The 19,612-nt window shown below is 40.3% G+C and overlaps 1 protein-coding gene across 8 annotated transcripts in view; it reads right to left on the bottom strand.

Moving 5' to 3' along the window:
- Positions 1-19,612, bottom strand: part of CACNA2D1 (calcium voltage-gated channel auxiliary subunit alpha2delta 1) — a 1,735,709-nt gene that overhangs the window by 138,575 nt on the left and 1,577,522 nt on the right. For all 8 annotated transcript variants that reach the window (XM_085652892.1, XM_085652894.1, XM_085652893.1 and 5 more), the window contains one exon: positions 244-347. In XM_085652892.1, coding sequence (XP_085509018.1) covers positions 244-347 — 104 coding nt within the window. The remainder of the gene's footprint in view (positions 1-243; positions 348-19,612) is intronic.

Genomic DNA, 19,612 nt, shown 5'->3' on the forward strand with positions numbered 1-19,612 from the left:
GCTTGGAGGTACAGTTTCCTAGTTTATATTTTGGTTTCTACATAAACATTACAGCATATATGGAATATGTATTTGCCTAAATTATTACTTAAAACTTTAGGAAAGGTGAATCATATCATATCTTGTGTGGGCTTTAATTATTTTTCAGTTTTCCAGTACATTTGCTAAATACATTTGACAAACAGGTTAATATTTATTAGTCATATAACCATAGAGTTTCACAAAACATCACGAAAAACTTACTAGTATAATAGGGAGCTGTAAAGATATATTTGTCATTATCCAGACTCCTTTTATAGAAACTATCTTCGTACGTCTCGTGATTTTCTTTCCACTCTTCTCCAGCACTAAAAAAGTGAATGATTATCATGAATTTTGAAAAACAAAAAACTCAACATACTATTTAATTATTCACATTAGGCTTGATGAGGTGATTGTGTATAGGTTAAAAAGTAGATCCAATTCAAGTGTAAGTGTATATAAGCGCATTAAATTCATAATCTTTCAAACAAACTTTAATCCTTTCAATGAATATTAGAACATTGGAACGTTGGAAGCTCTAATGAAAACAATGGAGTGCTCCAGGCATATAATGGCTGGTATAAGCCCGGAGCTTTTATTTAATTTTCTAGAACATTCTGCCCTATAGTGGCAGAATTTTCTAATAGCCTTATAGCCCTTCGTAGCAGGGCTACACCGGCTTTTAAAGTCCCGCTGCCTTATTAAAGTACCTCGCCTTCGGCTCGGGCCTTTAACGCTGCAGCGGACCTTTAAAAGCCGGCGGGCTATAAGGCTATAATATTACTAGGTACGCTATGTTTGAAGAAATAAAAAAAAGGTTTTTTATAGTGCCCAAGTCGATCTTTTGTTAAGAAGGAAATTATTGTCCTATACAGCAACCTCACTTACTAATGCATTTGGGTGTATCTAATTAGGTATGAAGAATAATTGCTGATGGAAAACCAGATACTCGATTAAAATCTTGGTGGGATAAATGCTTCAGGCTTACATCTTTCTGTGACCTGATGTTTAAATATTTAAAATCTTGCGAACTCGATAAAAGAAGTAAAACTGGATTTGCTATAAAGAAACCCGTTAACTACAGAGGTAAAAGCCTTTACAAATAATTGCTATCTTTATTAATATTTATTATTGTGAGTGTCTGGGGATTTTTTCCATCTCTCCATCCATCATTAAACTCTTGGTGATTACGTTTCTGCTGAGAGTTGAATATTAATTTCATAATAATCACATACATTCCTTGTGAAATTCAATTAGCATGGAGATGATGGAATGTTCATGTTTTTATATTCCAGACTGTTTAAATAATACCATTGTTGGGCAAAATATAAATTATCTATTGCTGTCCATTAATATGGAAAATCCTTAAATTATTTCCGTTATTACACTATCTGCGTATACCCTCCATGTTCTCCCAAAATTCACAATTATTTAAACACTCTCCTATTCCTAGATGGTATTATTCTTCCATACACACTGACCTAGACCAATAATACTATCAATCTACTGTAGGGAGGGTTTCATCTGCTACCCAGTTGGTTGCTGTAGGTACTCTGGCAACCAGCATTCAGACATTCACCACATGCCAGCCAATTGGTGTACAATCATCTAGCTGTATATGCATGCCAAACATTGTATCTTGGGAGTCCCATTCAACAGATGCCACATCTAGAATACAATGTAAATAATCACTATCTTCCAAATCTGAAATGTAAGGGACTTTGCCCTTGAATTGTTTTTTACATGAACCAAGATTTTGAAAAATTATGTCCCTAAAAATTAACATTGTAGCGAATTTGTATATAATTTCAGCTTTCTAAATATAATGTTTGCCTTGCTTGATGGATTATGACAGTGCAATACTCATATCATGCATGTCATTAATTTCCATATGTTCCTCAGACTAAACTGATACCTTAATAATTTTTTGGGGAGGCACAACGTGACACAGGAGGGGGCCGGCAGCTTAAGGTCAGCTTAAGGTAAGTTCCTTTAAAAAAATATATTATTAACCCCCCGCACTACACCACCCCCTGAGCTCCCCCACCAACACTCCCGCCACCCGCTTCACCACCCTTTGTTTGTGGCAGCCGCCATTGATTCCATCCCTCGTATGTCTGCATATTTTCCCCTGAATGTCACCCAGTGACATGAATGAGTAATTTTCTAATAATAAAATCTTTCACCAAAAACTACAGTTTTCATTGAGAAATTAAACAACATCTTATTTATTTATATTTTTATGAACTAACCTTTTTCCAAAAGCAGCATCTGGTGTTCACAGTCAACCTGACTGCTCTTGTAATCCTTAATATGTCAATTATGTATTTGTATGCAAGAACCAGTTTTTGGCATGCATGGTCACACACAAATGCAAACAATGATGGAAAGGTCAATTCTGACTTACCTTCGGTAAAGACGCATACATTGTTCATTAGAAAGTACCATGTCATTGTGTTTAGCATTATGAACTTAGTGTAAGTATAAGTGCTGTTGAAAGTGTATGAAAACACATCAAAGAATAAAGGGCATATTCAAATTAGGGGTGGGTGGAATTTGCGTAGTCGCACTACGCAAAGCTCTGCGAAATGGTAAAAAATCTCTGCGAGCACGCAGAAATTCCGCGGAGGGAAATATCTCGCAAACATGCATTTTGAGAACGCGAACAAGCAAAAAAAGCCGCGGAACGCAGAAGTTTGGGCAATTCCGCATTCTCCCCGGAATGCGAAATTACCCAAATTCAGCAAATTCCGTGAGCGGAACAGAATTTACCGCCTAGGCCTAATTCAAATCACAACCTACAAAACGTACTACAAAATGCTATTCACAAACCTATGTGTGGAGTTTACACTTCGGCTCTTCTGTCTTTATCTGAGTGCAGAGCTTCCACATTATACATTTTAGTAGTAAATGGGGAGGGGAAAAGAGGAGTGGCTGGAAATGGGAAATACTTACAACTAAAGGGAGAAGTATGATGGAGTTTAGAGGAAGACACCCATGGTCTTCCATCAGCAGTAAGCTATCTGACCAATTAGAACATTGGAATGTTGGGAGCACCATTGAAGACAACGGAGTGCTCCATGCTTTTACGGGCCAGTGAAGGCCTGTAAAGCAACATTTTGTAAGATCCTGAGGTTGATGAAAGGATCACTCAAACAGCAGGTTGTAAAGTAGAAATCCAAGTTTATTGGTAGGAAGAAGAAACTCATCCACAGCTACACATCCATTACAGGTAACAGCCTTTCAAGGTTTCAAACAATACACTCTATCACCTGGGACCAAGAGTCATCACAGAACTCCTAGTGACAGAAGCAGAGAGGTATGTTGCAGCATGCCATACATTCCAATGTTGTTTTCAAAGGCCTCTCGGAGCCCGTGGCAATTTAAACCCCTCGAGATGCCTTTCTTTTATTTGTTGGAACATTCTGCCCGCTAGTGGCAGAATGTTCTAATAGCCTTATAACCCTTCGTAGCTGGGCTATATCTGCTAATAAGGTCCCGCTCCCTTGTTAAAGTCCCTCGCCTTGGGCTAAGGCCTTTAACGCTGGAGCGGGACTTTAATAGCCTGTATCACCCGCTATGGTGGGCTACAAGGCTATATTAGAACACTGGAATGCTGAGAGATCAATTGAAGACAGTGGAGCACAGCAGCCTATATAAACTGGTATAGTCCCCCTGCATTCAATATTTCAATGTCCTAATCTACAGCCACAGACTCTGCCTCTCTTTTGCCCTGCCTCTACAAAATATATGAATTGGACACAGGAAAACAAAAGGCAGAGCTTGTGTCATTCTTGCCTCAGAAGGAAGGAGGGGTGAATGCAGCTCAGATCCTGGGTCCGCCTCGTTAGGCTCAGTGAGGAAAAATACAAATCTATTCAAGAAGAGAAGTCTGCCACCACATTGACAATAAAAAGTGTTGGTGTATACAAGTTAACAAAAACACAGATATCATTTATTGCATTTAATCAATACTGCACCATATCCATAATCTTGTGATGCTTAGATTCTGCAGACTTACATGCACTGCTCGTTATTCCATGAACACATTATAATTCCAAAGAATCGTGTATGTAATAATCCAAAAGCTGGCACAGTAAAATGACTATGTTAGTACTGTACTTAAATAACCCGCATGTTTATCTGCTAACTGATTCAGTTATGATATAGTGTGACCAAAGTCCTAACTTCTCTGAATATCAAACAGAGATAAGAAATTAGCTGTTGTTAACCTAATAGCTAACACAAAGTTATGGTGTGAATACAGAACTTGTTTGACCAACTAGTTTGACAAATAGCTAACATAAATAAAGTGCTAACTTTCCTCTATATCAAAAAGGAAATCGGGAAATTGCTTGATAGTAACATAAAAGCTAGCACAGTAAAGTGACAATGTGAATAAAGTACTTATATAGCCATCATAATCGATCATTAACTAACTCAATAAAGTGACAGTGCAGGTAAAGTTCTGGCTTCCGCCTATATCAAACATTATTCAAAATGTGCATGAGCAGTGTAGATAAAGTGCAAAATAATCCATTTCTCCTATGGGGTTTCTTCTACTGAGTGGGTCTACCATATCTCCTTATTTTGCTGTGTTTTATTCACCCGGGCACCTTGTGCTGACTTTCCTTATCTTGCTTAACCACTCCCCAAATGTGGGATTCACAGATAATTTCCAATAGCGTAATGATCGACTGTGCTACCAATGCTGAGATATATATACATTTTACACATTGTTTCCCAAACAGTGCCAGAATGGCGAGGCCTAACAAAGCGGTAACTGATGAGGGTTTAACAATGTGCCTTACCTTTGATGAGATATTCTCAGAAATCTGTATCCAATATTTGGAGACTGCCTTACACTACCAAAACATGGGTTCCCAGGCTCCTACTTCCTTACATCTGGGACATTTTCTATTAGTGTTTCGAAACATTTTGTTAAGCCTCTCAGGGGTATAATAAAGCATCCAGACATTAAAAAAACATAATTCTATGAACGTTTGCCTCTTTCAGCAATGAAAACTCACATTTAAAATACAGCAACCATTTAGCTATGGTTGGGCTAAGCAGAAAAAATGGAAAGAACATATGCTGGGTCTATGTGAGGAGTTAAAGAAGGCTGAATGCAAATTTATTCAAGCGGTTAGTGCAAAAGTGGATAATAAAGAGATGCAAGCAAAGATGGACCGTTGTAGGGCTAGAATCAATGAGATATGGAGTCAAGAAATTGCTGCTCAGTTTAAAACCTACAAAACTGAAAGATATGAATATGGGGAGACCACTGGCAGATGTCTAGCTCAAAGGCTGCGGGGCAAACAAAGCTCACAGCGAATAGATGTACTGGAAGATGGTAAAGGGGGTGTAGTTGAGACTACGGAAGGTATATTGGAGGTACTCTATCTACACTATAAAGAATTATATACTCAAGATTCTGTGGTGCAGGGCACTATAGAGCAATATCTCCGTAATTTAGACTTAACTGAGATAGGGCTAGCTGAACGAGAGGAGCTAGAGGCTCCTATGTCAATGCTAGAAGTACAAACAGCGATAGCGGGATTAGCATCAGGGAAAGCGGCAGGGCCGGACAAACTCCCTCTGGAGGTTTATCGGATAATTTTCTCAATCATTAAGGATGATATGTTAGCTACGTTTTTAGAAGCTCAATGTGGAAACCCCACACCATCTTGGGACGATACTAATATAGTGATTTTTAATCCTAGGCTCCCGGGGTCTTATAGGCCGATATCATTAATAAATGCTGATAACAAGGTGTATTCAAAAATTCTTGCGACTCGATTAGCTAAAGTTATATCATCGTTGGTATCTCGGCACCAGCATGGCTTCTTGCCCGGTAGGAGTATGGTAAATCATATACATGGGGTAATCTCGTTTATAGACTATGCTACTATATGCCAAGAACATATAGAGTTAATTTTTCTTGATGCTGAAAAAGCATTCGATCGTGTATCATGGTCCTTTTTGTGGGCCACAGTGCAAAAGATGGGATTTGGTCCCCAATTTTTGTTAGCTTTGCAGACTATGTATAAACGACCACGGGCAAGAATTTGTACGATGGGGAAAGAGTCATCTTTTGTATATATATCTAGGGGCACCAGGCAGGAGTGCCCCTGCTCGCCTCCACTCTTTGCTATCTACATTAACCCATTGTTGCAAATATTGGAAACCACCAATGGTATACAGTCGATGCCACTGGGGTATCAGCAGACGCGTGTCCTTGCTTATGCTGACGATATAGTGGTAGTAACATCTGACCCAGAGCAGGCAATTAGGGAGATTGAGATTCAGACTCAGCAGTATGGGGAAGTTGCTGGGTATAAGCTAAATGTTTCTAAAACCCAGATTGTATGTACCGAGGGACTCTGCCCTGGCGATGCCCGTGTTACACCAGAAGCAAGATATTTGGGCATAAAGATTAGAATGTCACTTCAAGAGATAGTTGAAGTGAATTGGGCAGATATACTTGCTGCTACAAAACGGCAATTGGAAAAGGTAGAGTGCCTTCATTTATCAATGGTGTGACGCTGCAATGTTTTAAAAATGTGTGTACTCCCCCGGGCAATGTACTATTTTAGGACGGTAATGCTAGAGCTGACACGCGTGCAATTAATGCAGCGTCAATCTATTGTAGATAGGTTTATATGGGGGTGGAAGAAAAATTGACGTGCTTCAAAATACATGACTCTCCCACTGACACGTGGTGGATGGGGGGTGCCGAATTTTGCTTTTTTTCATCTAGTTTGCTTTTTGCAGAAAATGCAATATCTGGTGATTGGGGCCGAAGTAAGGTCATTTGAAACTCCGGATATATACCAGATGCTGTTGGGAACCCAGGCGAGGGAGGCCCTGCTTAAGTTCTATGAACCAAGTTATTTTAAAAGAACTCGATTTAAAACTGTACTTGCTGCATATAGAGCCTGGAAGATGATACGAAAAATGATATCTATAAATCGGATAGGCTACTATACACCGTTTAACTCCATGGAAATTTTTCCTTTGGTGTTTTGGGACACCAAAATGGCTACCTGGCAGGGTAAGGGGATACGGCGTCTAGGGGATATTTATAGAGATGGGATAATCATTCCTTTCTCTGATTTAGTGGAACGATATAAAATATCTAAATATGACCTCTTCAAATATTTTCAAATCCGTGACTTTATTAACAAACATTGCAGATGCACATTTATAGTAACCAATGATTTATTAGAGGCATTGTCTAAAAAAGCTAAAATTGGGGCATTGTATGACATACTATTGGCAACTCAGCGGGATGATATTGAGGTGCAGGATGCGAAATGGAGGGATAGACTTGGTAATACTGGCTCATATGTGCAATCCTCAATTGATATGGCAAGTAAAGTTATATTGACGGCAAATTTACGCACCCAATATTACAAAACCTTGTTTAATTTATATTGTACACCTGTTAAGATGATGAAGTGGGGTGGGATGCATGATGGGAAATGCTTCAGGTGTCAGGCGGAGAAAGCTGATATTGTACATATATTTTTTGACTGTATAGCTCTAAAACAATATATATCTGATATCTCAGAATTTCTATCGCGAACTACTGGGGTTGATGTTTATATCTCTAGAAAGGTTATGCTACTGGGTGTGGGCGAGGATATCGAACCTACTCATATATGCTATCCTTTTCGATATTTTATATTTATAGCGATGGCCGTTGCCCGATTATGTGTTGCATCTACGTGGTTGACTGGGGGAGAATGTATGCATTGTCAGCATTCCGTCCATCATTTGTTTGTTGTAACGCTTTTCGCCCTAAGTGGGATGGGTATTCCCAGACGTGGGACCCGTGCTCACTACGCCACTGGAGTCAAGCTATCTTGGCTGATGACGGCTGATAGCCAGAAACCGGTCCCAGGATGCTTGATTCCGGTCCAGGGAAGACATGGCTTGGCAGTTCGGGCTGGACTGTTCCCATGAGGCACAGGGTCAAGACTGATTTGCATATGGCCATGTCTGAACTGGGGTGGTGTAGTGGGCAAAAGAACGATGGATTTAACCCAGATCTCTTGACTGGGGGAGAATGTATGCATTGTCAGCATTCCGTCCATCATTTGTTTGTTGTAACGCTTTTCGCCCTAAGTGGGATGGGTATTCCCAGACGTGGGACCCGTGCTCACTACGCCACTGGAGTCAAGCTATCTTGGCTGATGACGGCTGATAGCCAGAAACCGGTCCCAGGATGCTTGATTCCGGTCCAGGGAAGACATGGCTTGGCAGTTCGGGCTGGACTGTTCCCATGAGGCACAGGGTCAAGACTGATTTGCATATGGCCATGTCTGAACTGGGGTGGTGTAGTGGGCAAAAGAACGATGGATTTAACCCAGATCTCTTGACTGGGGGAGAATGTATGCATTGTCAGCATTCCGTCCATCATTTGTTTGTTGTAACACCATATGAAATGTGGCGCGCTAAGTTTTATAATGTGTTTAATTTAGAATACAGCCTCTATCGTATAAGATCTTTGAGGAAGAAACAATTAGGGATTAAAATTTTGGCAGCCAATGTTACAATATATGGAGTTGTAGACGTTAAATGAGGCTCCGTTTGTGTTAACATGATTTATTGAGATTTATATTCGGTGTTACTACATGTAACTGTGTAACATTCTTGGTGATCTAATTGATTGATTTATGGATGATATTTGCTACGAACTGAATAATAAATAAATAAATTAAAAAAAAATACAGCAACCAGTTATCTCTGTCTGTTGCGGGGATTCTGCACCTACACAGAACTATGCGCAGGAAAACAGGACCTCGGTGTATAGGGGTGTACCAACCTATCACCTTAGTACCCAAAATCCCAAAACCAACTAGCTATAGTGTCCCATTCATTCTCCTCCAAAAATCATGAAGCTACAAATGATTAGACAACCCAGAACACAACACTCCAGACTCTCTCAGGAATTGTGGTAGCAAGACATACCCTGTCACTCACTCACTCGTACTTGTCCACAATAAGAGTTGGTAGAGTCACTGTAATAGTTCAACATGTTTATTTTAACTATCATGCTCTACAATTCAGTATACAAGCCACTACCAGCAGTAAAATGCATAAATTCAGAATGATTAGCATTGTTACAATTCCATAGAATACAAAGGGGGAAGTCATTTTATAAAGACAGTAGAATAAAGAATTTAAGGCCTAATCACCCTCCCCTTGACTGGAAGAAGTTTATTCATATAAAGGAAGATCTCTGGGCTTTGACAGCAGACCCCATATCTTAAAGCCTGGAACTAAGGTTTACATCATAGGAACAGCATAGCTCTTCTCCATGGAAAGGCTTTCTCCAAGTGTGTGTTAAAACAGCATGACTCCCCGTAATATCAAAACATGAGTCTCCAGCATTGCAGCTGTGTTTAGCATGTTATGTCTAGGTGCTAGGGACTGACCAGAACAGAATAACAAGGGGCAGTGTTTATCGACCTTGTACAACTTGTTCAGACTACACTCCAAGAACGCAGAAGAGAACGTGAAAAGCAGATGGTTCTCATGTGAAAGGCATAAACAGAGTCTTGCAAAAATAAAGTCATATAGTAACGTGCCCAAAGGCAGCATCATGGCACAAAACTCTGCTAACTTAGCAATGTCGACAATGTCCCTAAGGGCCATATAACGGTACGCTCCGGCAACTTCTGCCATATTTTTACAATAACATGAGAGCCGTCTTGCCAAGGTTATTTACACCAATATCTCAGGGAGTTGTTCACCTTTTCAAACCTAAATACGTTTCTAACCAGCGTAGATGCTTGGTAAACTGCAGGTTAAGAGAGGCTGTTAAGAACAGAGTCTGTAGGAAAAAATGCAGCAAACATCATATGGAATATTGCTTGGAGGAATCTCTGCTTCAGACTTAATTATATTCTGGTCTAAAAAATCTCCTATTTTATTAATGTTACTCATTTCTCACTTCTTAATGGCAGCCGATGAGAGACGGGGAGAAAGATGCGTACAGCACTCAAGGGCATCTCAGCGTGGATTATGGGTATTTTAAATTTATGAAACAGTTGTCACTTTACAACCCAAACATTTTGCACACTCTTGTAGCTCACTTACTTTGGAATTTTAGGTTTGTTTTTGGCTCTAACTAAACTGGCTATGCCATAGCTATGCAACATATATGAAATAATACAAATATCAGACTAGGAGCCCTACATAGAAAAACAATGAATCTGCCCAGCAAAAACACTAAATAATAAGTTCTAAAACAAAGGAATATCAATCCTCCCTCAGTCTGAGGCAGTTGTAATATATTTAAGTTTGGCACTAGGAGATTTAATTTTCCTTATAAACGATATAAAACTGCTCTCCTTGTTTATTTGTAAGAGGCATTCATAATAACAAATATTATGAGAGGTAAAACCGAAATTTCTATTAGCCTTATCTGACCAATCACAGAGATAGGAAGAGATTTACAAACTGCCAAGAGAGAATTACTTTTTGATAATGGAGGGACAAAGTTTGACAAGTAGCTACCTAGGACTCAATCAGAGTAAAATGTCCCGAAACACCTTTTTGGGTGTGAATTAAAATTAGCCCTTACGTCTTGGGGTAGCACTTCTGGTGTAGTATTAAACAAAAGTAATTTGGTCTTGGATTCATTAGTTTTGTATCCCTCCAACCTAGTGTATCTCCGAATCGCTAGAAGTGCTGTCTTAATATTATACCTATAAGGAGATAGGTACAAGTCTACATCATCCGCAAATATTTTAGTTTAGCAGCACCTGGCAGTGGGGGTGAAATACCTTTATGTGTACCAATATCTTGGGCCAAGGGTTCTATGAATAAAGCACATAAAATAGGAAATTATGGACAGCCCTGGCGGGTTTCTCCACTGTAAAATGCAGCTCCCACACTTTGATTATTTATTAGAATTTGGGCTGAGGTATTTTCGTAGAATCCCACAATTGACCTTGTGAGTTGTATCAGAAAATTACATATTCCCAAAATTATAATCTACTCTCTTGGATTTGGCTTACCCCCATTGCTCTTCCTTTGTGCTGGTCTGACCATTTTTTGGTGTCATGTCTGCTTAAGAACGCTACCGGCACCTTAGCAGTTATGGCCGGACCTAAACATAAAGTCAGACATTGGGCCAAACTCAATGTTGGTCCCTTAAATAATTTTTGCAATGATTCTAGACCATCTATAAAAAAGCTTGCTACCTGCGACTTAGGTTCCATTAAAAAATGGATCTCTCATGCAGTAGATACCTGCCTTCCTCTTTCCCATAAACGTTTAGGCAACCATCGGCTGCCTGCCCCCTGGTTTACAGAGAATCTTAAGATTGAGAAATCCAAGTGTAAAAATCTGGAAAGGCAATGGAGGAAATATTATAAAACACACGTTAAGATAGCCTAAGAAAAGGCTCTTAAGGAGTATCATTTTCTTTGTAAATCGGCTCACGCTGAGTTTGTTTCTCTTAAAAGTTCCCAAGCTCAGCATTGTCCTAAAACCCTTTTTAAAGTAGTCAAAGAACTATCTGGCTCTAATACTCTGACTACTCCTTGTGCCGTAATGCGAGAATCTCGCTTGCTTTTTTGTGGAGAAAGTTGAGAAAATGTATTCTACTCTAACTTATGACAACCAGCTTGGTTCTCCGCAGACTTCCAATACCGCACCCACTATTGTGAGTACAGAAGTCTCTCGGATTCAGGATAGTGTAAAATCCAACATTAGGGTGGAAGCTTGGACACTGTTAGAACCGAGTACTTTTAACAGTCTCTTGACCAGCATTAAATCAGGCTCTCCCAGAGACCTTCTTCCCATTTCCATGCTGAAACAGCTTGAGGCACCGATGCTCCGGCAGATCATGGATCTTCTTAATGCCTCCTTACAGGAAGGCTTTGTTCCTCCTGACTGGAAGCATGCCATGATGCTCCCGCTATTTAAGAAGCCTAATGCTGATCCTTCTATGCCATCTAATTTTCGTCCTATTTCTCTGATTTCGGCTTTTTCTAAGCTTCTTGAAAAACATGTCAACCTTCAGTTGACTTCTTTGGTTCAGTCTTTGAGTTACCTTCATCCTTCTCAGTCTAGTTTTAGAGCAGGTTTCCCCACTGAATCTACATTACTTGGGGTTACCGAAATGTTGAGACCGCATTTGGACCATGGTGATACAGTGTCTCTCATCCTACTTGATCTTAGTGCCGATTTCGACACAGTGTCTCACACAGTTTTGTTGAAAGCCTTGCATTCTTTAGGCCTTGGAGGCTCAGCCTTACAATGATTTAGCTCCATCCTCGCTGATCAAACTTTTTAGGTTTTCTCTACCTCGGATAGTTCTAATATCCGTCAATCTCCTTATGGAGTTCCCCAAGGCTCTGGGCTGAGTCCACTATTATTTAATATCTATGTTCGCCCATTGGCATATATTGCCGAAGAGGCTGGGCTGTCCCTTTTTTCCTATGCGGATGTCAGACAGATAATCTTTTCCCTTTACTTCATATAGGGGATGTGATTCATCTGCTCTCCAGATTGGTCTGAAGGAAATTGCATCTTGGATGCAGAACAATTTGCTCAGACTAAGTGGAGATAAAACTGAGGTTATGATTTTAGGAAAAGAACAAGACCTCTGGGGACCGCAACATTGGCCCAGCGAAATGGGCTTGTTACCCCAACCAGTATGTCAAGTTTGTAACCTGGGTATTATTATTGACGACCATCTGTCAATGAAGCAACAAATCACTAAGGTGGCTGCGACATGCTTTACCATTCTGAGATGGCTGAGCAAAATGTTGTGGATGTTACCCCTCTCTGTTCAATGTACTGTGGTTCAAGCCCTAATTAAGTCTAGACATGACTACGGTAATGTGTTATATTCAGGCTCCAATAAAGCTACAGCTACAATAAGTAGGTTGCAGGTGGTGCAAAATGCAGCTGCCAGACTGCTGGTACCCAGGATGGTGTCAGCTACCGACTCTCTACGCAAATTACATTGGCTAAAATTGGAGAACCGTGTTAAATTTAAGGCCTTGACCTTTATGTTTAAAATTAAATCCGGAACTGCCCAGCAATATTTGTAATCATTAATCCAGTTGTACACTCCTTCTCGTCTTTTGCATTCTGCTGGACAGTTTAAATTTGTTATCCCTAGAATCAAACTGACCAGGATGGGCGGTAAGTCCATCTCTTTTTTGGGCCCCACCCTGTGGAACTCTCTTCCTATTTCTATATGGGAGGAAACTGTCTTTAGTAGTTTCTGTAGACAAGTGAAGACCTGGTTGTTCAATCAGTAATTCTGTCCTACTTCTTTTTTCTCTCACTCCTACCTGCCGGTGCCGGGAAACCTCTTGGGGTAGCTGTGCGCCTTATAAATTTAAATAACATAACATAACACATAACATAAATAGAAAATTCCATCTCACCAAGTCTAATGCCTTTTTGCATCCAGCAAGACTATAGCTGTAGGGATATTATTTGTTGTAAAAGATCAATAAACTTGGCCACGTAGTAAGTATTGTCCCTCAAACTGTGTCCCTTAATAAAACCATTTTGGTCAGGGTGAATCAAGCAATTAATTGTGGCACTAATATGAATAAATATTTCGTAAAAATCTTATATTTTGTGTGCAAGAGCGTTATCAGTCTGTATTAAGATGTAGCAAACATTTTCTTTAATTAATACTCCTTTTTTTTTAAAGAGGGTGGGGTAGAACCCCTAAGTTAAATGCAATTAAACAATTTAGGAAGAGAGGGTTCTAATAAAGAACTATGGGCCTGATTTAGATCTTGGCATTCCGGTTACTCCGTCACAACGGTGATGAATATTCTGTTCACTGAAACATAAATCTCAATATATCCTTTGGGATTTATATTTCGAGGGACGAGATATCCGTCACCATTGTGACAGAGTTGCCCGTCTGCCAAGATTTTTAAATCAGGCCCAAGAACGCTTATAAAATTCGGCCCCAATGCCATCTTCCCCCAGGGCTTTGCACCCTGACATCTTTTATGAAATGTTTAACCTCATCTGTACTAATTGGATGTATTAAAAGGGTGGCAGATTCGCTGCTTAACTCTGGGAGCTGTACTTCCTGCAAGAAGTGTTCCATAAGGCTGAGTCTCATGCAGCCATTTCCGTCATGTATAGTGAATCATTTTCTTTCTATTTTTCCTGTGAGGGGATCTTTAATACAAGGTTATCAAATTATGATTACCTTTTTTTTTGGACTTCCAATACAAAAAGCATCCCATTTTTCAATTATTGACTCAGCTATTAAGAATTTCCTTCTCCAGAAAAAAATCCTTTAAAGCTTCTTTCTTTTCTTGCCGTACACATACGATCTACAAGTTCATTGCTTTGCCATAACTTTACAATACGCCTCATCCACCGCTTTCTGAAAGCGGTCGTTTTTCTTCATCTTTCTTCTTTTGAGAAGCCAAGATCAAAGTCATAAACCCCCAAATTGAGGCCTTAAACAACTCCTAACCTATAGCCCCATTCATCATATTGTCATTGATAGAAAAAAAAGCATTCAATCTCTCTTGATAGGGACTAAGCACGAGATTCATGGCCCAGCAATAATTTATCCATGGCCCACCTTTTGGTTACTCTCGAAGGAGATAGAGGGAATTTTAAAATAATCACAGAATGATACGAAAAGACCCCTGCATGATATTGGTAAAAGATTTTAGGGATAGTGAAGGGGCTAAGAATAAATCTATTTGTGAAGTGGACCAACACTTTGTAGAATAACAGGGATACACCTTGGCTGTTGGATTTATTTTGTGTCATACATCCTGTACCCCTAGCCAAAAACTCCTGCTTTTGGTGGTTGGATTTGACGATTTCAACCCTGGTGAAGGATGATAATTGCCCCCCCCCCCCCATATTGGTATCCCAGGAAGATTGCATAGCTCTCATAATAATGACTCAAGTGGGTTAACGTTGTCATGAATGGGGCCATAGAAAGAGACAGTACTATATATCACATTGTACGCTATGATGGGGATTATAACCCAAAACCCCCGCTGTCTGTCACTGAAGGGAGTAGCTAACCTGCACTTTTTTACGAATCATCACCTATGTGAAAATTGTGTGGATGAGAAAAAACAGATTTACCATCGAATAATGCCATTTGCTACCTTCCTTGCTACAATTAAAGTGTATTTCTTGTAAAAGAATGATAGAGGGATCATATTGCAATAAACTCACAAATACAGCATCCCTCCTGTGTCTGTTGGTTAGCCCAGTTGCATTGTGGCACACTATTGTTAAATCCATTTCACTACACTACTGTCTGTTCCTTTTTTCCTCTAATCATCTTGAAACTCCTTAGGGGTGCTAGCAAAAACCTCAGAAACTTTGAATCTAATCTCTTACACATAGAGCCGCTGTTTTCATTAGTCACATCTAGCCAATTCTTTCATACTGTTTTCTAGCAAATTTCTCCCCTGCAGTAACTCCCAGTCACTAAACACCCACTTAACCAACCCCCACACCATAACCTTCAACCCTACTCCCACCCTGTGCATTCCCCCTCCCTCCCCATACCTGTAGCTCCTAACCCCTGGAAGTTAAGAGCTGCAAAATGTGCTAGCATATGGTGCATTCTACCTGCACCAGTGGTGGCCTGAAGCTTATCATTTTGAACCCTTAGGGTTCCCCTCATCTGAAACAATTACCCCTCAACATCAGCTGGATTAGTGAACACATAGAACCTCCCTCCCCAAAAAACCTTCACGTTAGCTGGGTTCAACAGTTGTGTTTGGGCACCCTTGGCTCTTAACGGTTTCATATGGCATGTCCAGAAAAACATAAACTTAGAAATCATTCTCTTTTTTTACAGATTTCTTCTGGATAGATTTTTTAAGAGTCTCCTCAAGAATTCTGAAGTCCTGGAAGCAAATCAAGATAGTCCATAGAATGACACCATCCTTAGGGGCCGATGGGGGAACTCTATGGCCCTTGTAATTGAGAGATTCATGCACAAATCAGTCAAGTCATACTGGATAGTAGCATGGTAATTGCTGTGACTAAGTCTTTATTTTTGCCGAAGTTTTCTGGGATCCCTTTGAGCTTTAAATTTGATCACCTAGATCTGTTATCTAAGTCCTCTAATAGATATCCAGCCATTGCTGCATCAGCCACAGGAGGCTATACCCCCATTACTATTGCAGGGAGCAAGGGTGCATCATGGGGGATGTCTTCAACTGGAGACATTGGGGGGAGGTTCAGGTTTAGCAGTCAGTGCACCCTTGGCCTTAAAGTGCCCTGGGATCTGCTTACCACAAATCAAGCTTGCTACAAAGAGTAGACAGGAGGGAACTGCAGGAGCCAGTAGGTCGAAATCAAACATAGCTGTTATGATGGCAGATCTCTCAGATTGTAGCTCTATATATGCCAAAGTATCCAATCTTTAGTAGACATTCGCACCGAGATTTACAAGATGTAAATGCATGAACAACTCTTTCTTTCGAGAAGGGTGATGCAGCTCCAGACAATAGAGAGCAATTGCTAGTCAGACAGGCAACCCCCTCAATTCAGCTAAGCAAAAATGTGAATGGCTTGCTTAATTGGACGCTCCTCACTAATGGCCCGCCACAAATTCAGGGCATGGAGTTCAGCTCTGAGCCACTGCAAATGAATCTCCACAGATAGAAGGCGTGATGCATCAAAATTTTGAAGGATACAATGTTCTGCTCTGTGTCCTCCTTACATAGCTGCTGGTGGAGGTCTAACAAATGAAAGTGGCATACGAGGAAATGCAAAGAAAATAGAGTGTAAGCTGGACTTGATAGGTAAATGCTTTGTGTTTGCTTTCTTCGCCCTAAGTTGGCAGGGTATGCCCAGACGTGGGTCCCTTGCTCACTTTGCCACTGGATTCAAGCTGGCCTGGTGAATGAGGGGTGTTACCCCGACACCGGTCTTAGGATGCTTGTTTCCAACAGGGTCAAGACTGATTTGCATATAGCTGGGTCTGAACTGAGGTGGCGAAGTGAGATAAAGAACAATAATGGATAACGTTTCAGCGCTCCATCCATCTACTCATTGTGACTGCAAAATTTGAGCACCAGATCCATGGAAACTGAACAAAGGATTTCTAATTTGGAGAATGCACAACAGCTCCACTCAGAAACTACAACCCGACTCCTTAAGGATATGCAACAAGTGAAGGATAAAGTAGAGGACTTAAATTTACAAAGTTCATGGTGTGGTAGAGCCATTAAAAACATTTTGTAAGAGAATCTAATCCCTTCTAGTCCTCATCTCGTGTGCAAAATACTGCTACAGATTCTTTCACATTGCATTGAGAAAGAAAATGTAGAAAGCATCCAGCTTTTTGGAGCGATTTAAAATGACCATGTACTGCTCTTTGGCATCTTAAAACTATTAGGATGTTCACATTTGGTGGCAATGCTAGTAATGTTCTCTGAACTGAAGGGGGTAAGAGTGTATGTAGAAACACTGTTCAGAATAACGCTCCTAATGTGAAGGGAGGTCTGACTTTGGGGGGATATATGTGCGAATATACATGTCATGATTTTTACTGTGATGGATTCATTGTACTGGCGTTTCCAAGGGGATTTCTTTTTTATCTTCCTAAATTGTTAATTAATTTTTTACAAATGTAGTATGTACGATATGACTGTCTAAAAGACATGTACTGTGTGAACATTTAACTGGACAATGTAAAGACATACGCCTCTGTTATGTGAAAAATTCATTTTTTTTTTCAAACAGTTGTCATACATGTGCATGCACCACACTGACACATATGTATACATGCAGATGAACAGAGTGTAATTTGGTATAAATTACCATTGTTAAGTGTGGGGAGGGCCATGACTCCCAAAAGGCAAAGCTACCAGTAGGCCATAAAGGCCCAACCCTCCATCATATTTTGTAATAATGCACTAACATACGCTGCACATCTGAATATGTGGGTGATGCCATTGAATCTTTTCATGTATGTTTGTTTTAAACCGAAGCCCAGATGAAAGGGGGTTACATTTGTGCAGTAAGGTAAAATAATAATGAGGAGACCTGACTACTGCCATAGTGCTTTCCACATGACATTGCACAATACAATCTGTGAGGCAGAAAACAATGATTTCCATGTGTCAATTTATGTCTGTTCTGGTAATAAACTCGAATTTGGTAGTTATAGTTAGGACCTCATTTCTATTCAAAAAGCGTTTTTCTTTTCCCAATAACTTTGGCGCCGGTTGACGAATCTTCGCAAAATTTTCATAACTAGTGGCCCTCTCCAGTCAGCTCCTTTCTTGAAAGTTTCAGGTGATTCGACAAGTGGGGCTGAGAAAAAAAAGGGGTCCCAAAACATGTTTTCTCCATGTTAATTTCCATTAACATGGTTCCCGTGGTTGAGGTCACATGTCACAAATCAAATACTGGCAGACCATTCCTTGTTCGAGTCAACATTATGGGGAATTAGAGGCCTCTGTGGAATGCACTTGCAGTGTATACAGCACGGTTTTATGTTCCTTTATGTTTTAACGAGGGCACTGTATAATGTTTGAGAGATTGGCGCCACAATGTATATTTACGATATGTTCCCAAAATAGGCTGATGATTTATATATTGTTTGCGTGCACATTTAAATATGCATTACGTCAACTCTGTGATATATGCAGGCTGGTTACGCACTTTGCTGTGATTTAGTTTTTAATTTTTTGCAGGATGCATAGTATTTACATGTTATGTAATCACATGTTTTACCAGATGCATTTCTCTGGCATTTTGTCAGGAGTTTTGCGTATACATAGTATAAAACTGTACTGGTGCACTGTTGTAACATAGAAGTATTTCCTTCATATTTATGTTTACCAAGAGTGGGAAGGGTTATAAATACTCATGTTCGCATGGTGCCAATCAGATTGAGAAAGGCTTTTGCGAAGCCGAAACACATCTCTCCAGCAGCGGGGGTCGGAAGAGATCCGATGAAATAAAACAGCCCTATTCCTTCAGTCTTGGTTACGTGCCTTCTTCTTTGGAGTAGAATTGTGTGTTCATCATTATGCAGCGTTCAGTGGTCTTACGCTATCAACGTAAACACTAGTCGACTTGTGGCTCTCCCTTTAGACCGCAGAGTTTTAGGAGGAGCATGGAAGTGCTAATGGTTGAGCCCCCAGAGAGTGTACCGGGAAGAGGATCAAGGATGACAGCGTTTGGGATACCAAGGTCCTGTAGTGGGGTGGTTTACCGACTGCCAGCACGGGGTCTGCATTTCCCTGCTCTCTAAATACCTTGCTCAGGACACCAGTGCCCTCGGGTGACTGGGCACCGTGGACGCCGATGCGGAAGCGGTGAGGGCTGCATGGCATATGTAATTTTTGTTTACTGGTTTCTTCGACCCCCTGACTGTGCTTATTTTGAATTTTTATTCGAGTGCTGTGTGCCATGGACACCACTGAGTCATTTCCCTTGAGGAGAATGCATTTATCGTTCCTTTAGATAAGTTGCTGCTTGGGGTCACCGGCATTATCAAATTTTGACTCTGACTCTCATACGGGGTGTATACCTATGACCTTGTGACATTTATATGATGGTCAAGGGGCATTATGGGATTTGTAGTCCT

Source organism: Triturus cristatus, chromosome 4_1 (assembly GCF_964204655.1).
Source record: "Triturus cristatus chromosome 4_1, aTriCri1.1, whole genome shotgun sequence".
In the NCBI taxonomy this organism is placed as follows: Eukaryota; Metazoa; Chordata; class Amphibia; order Caudata; family Salamandridae; genus Triturus; species Triturus cristatus.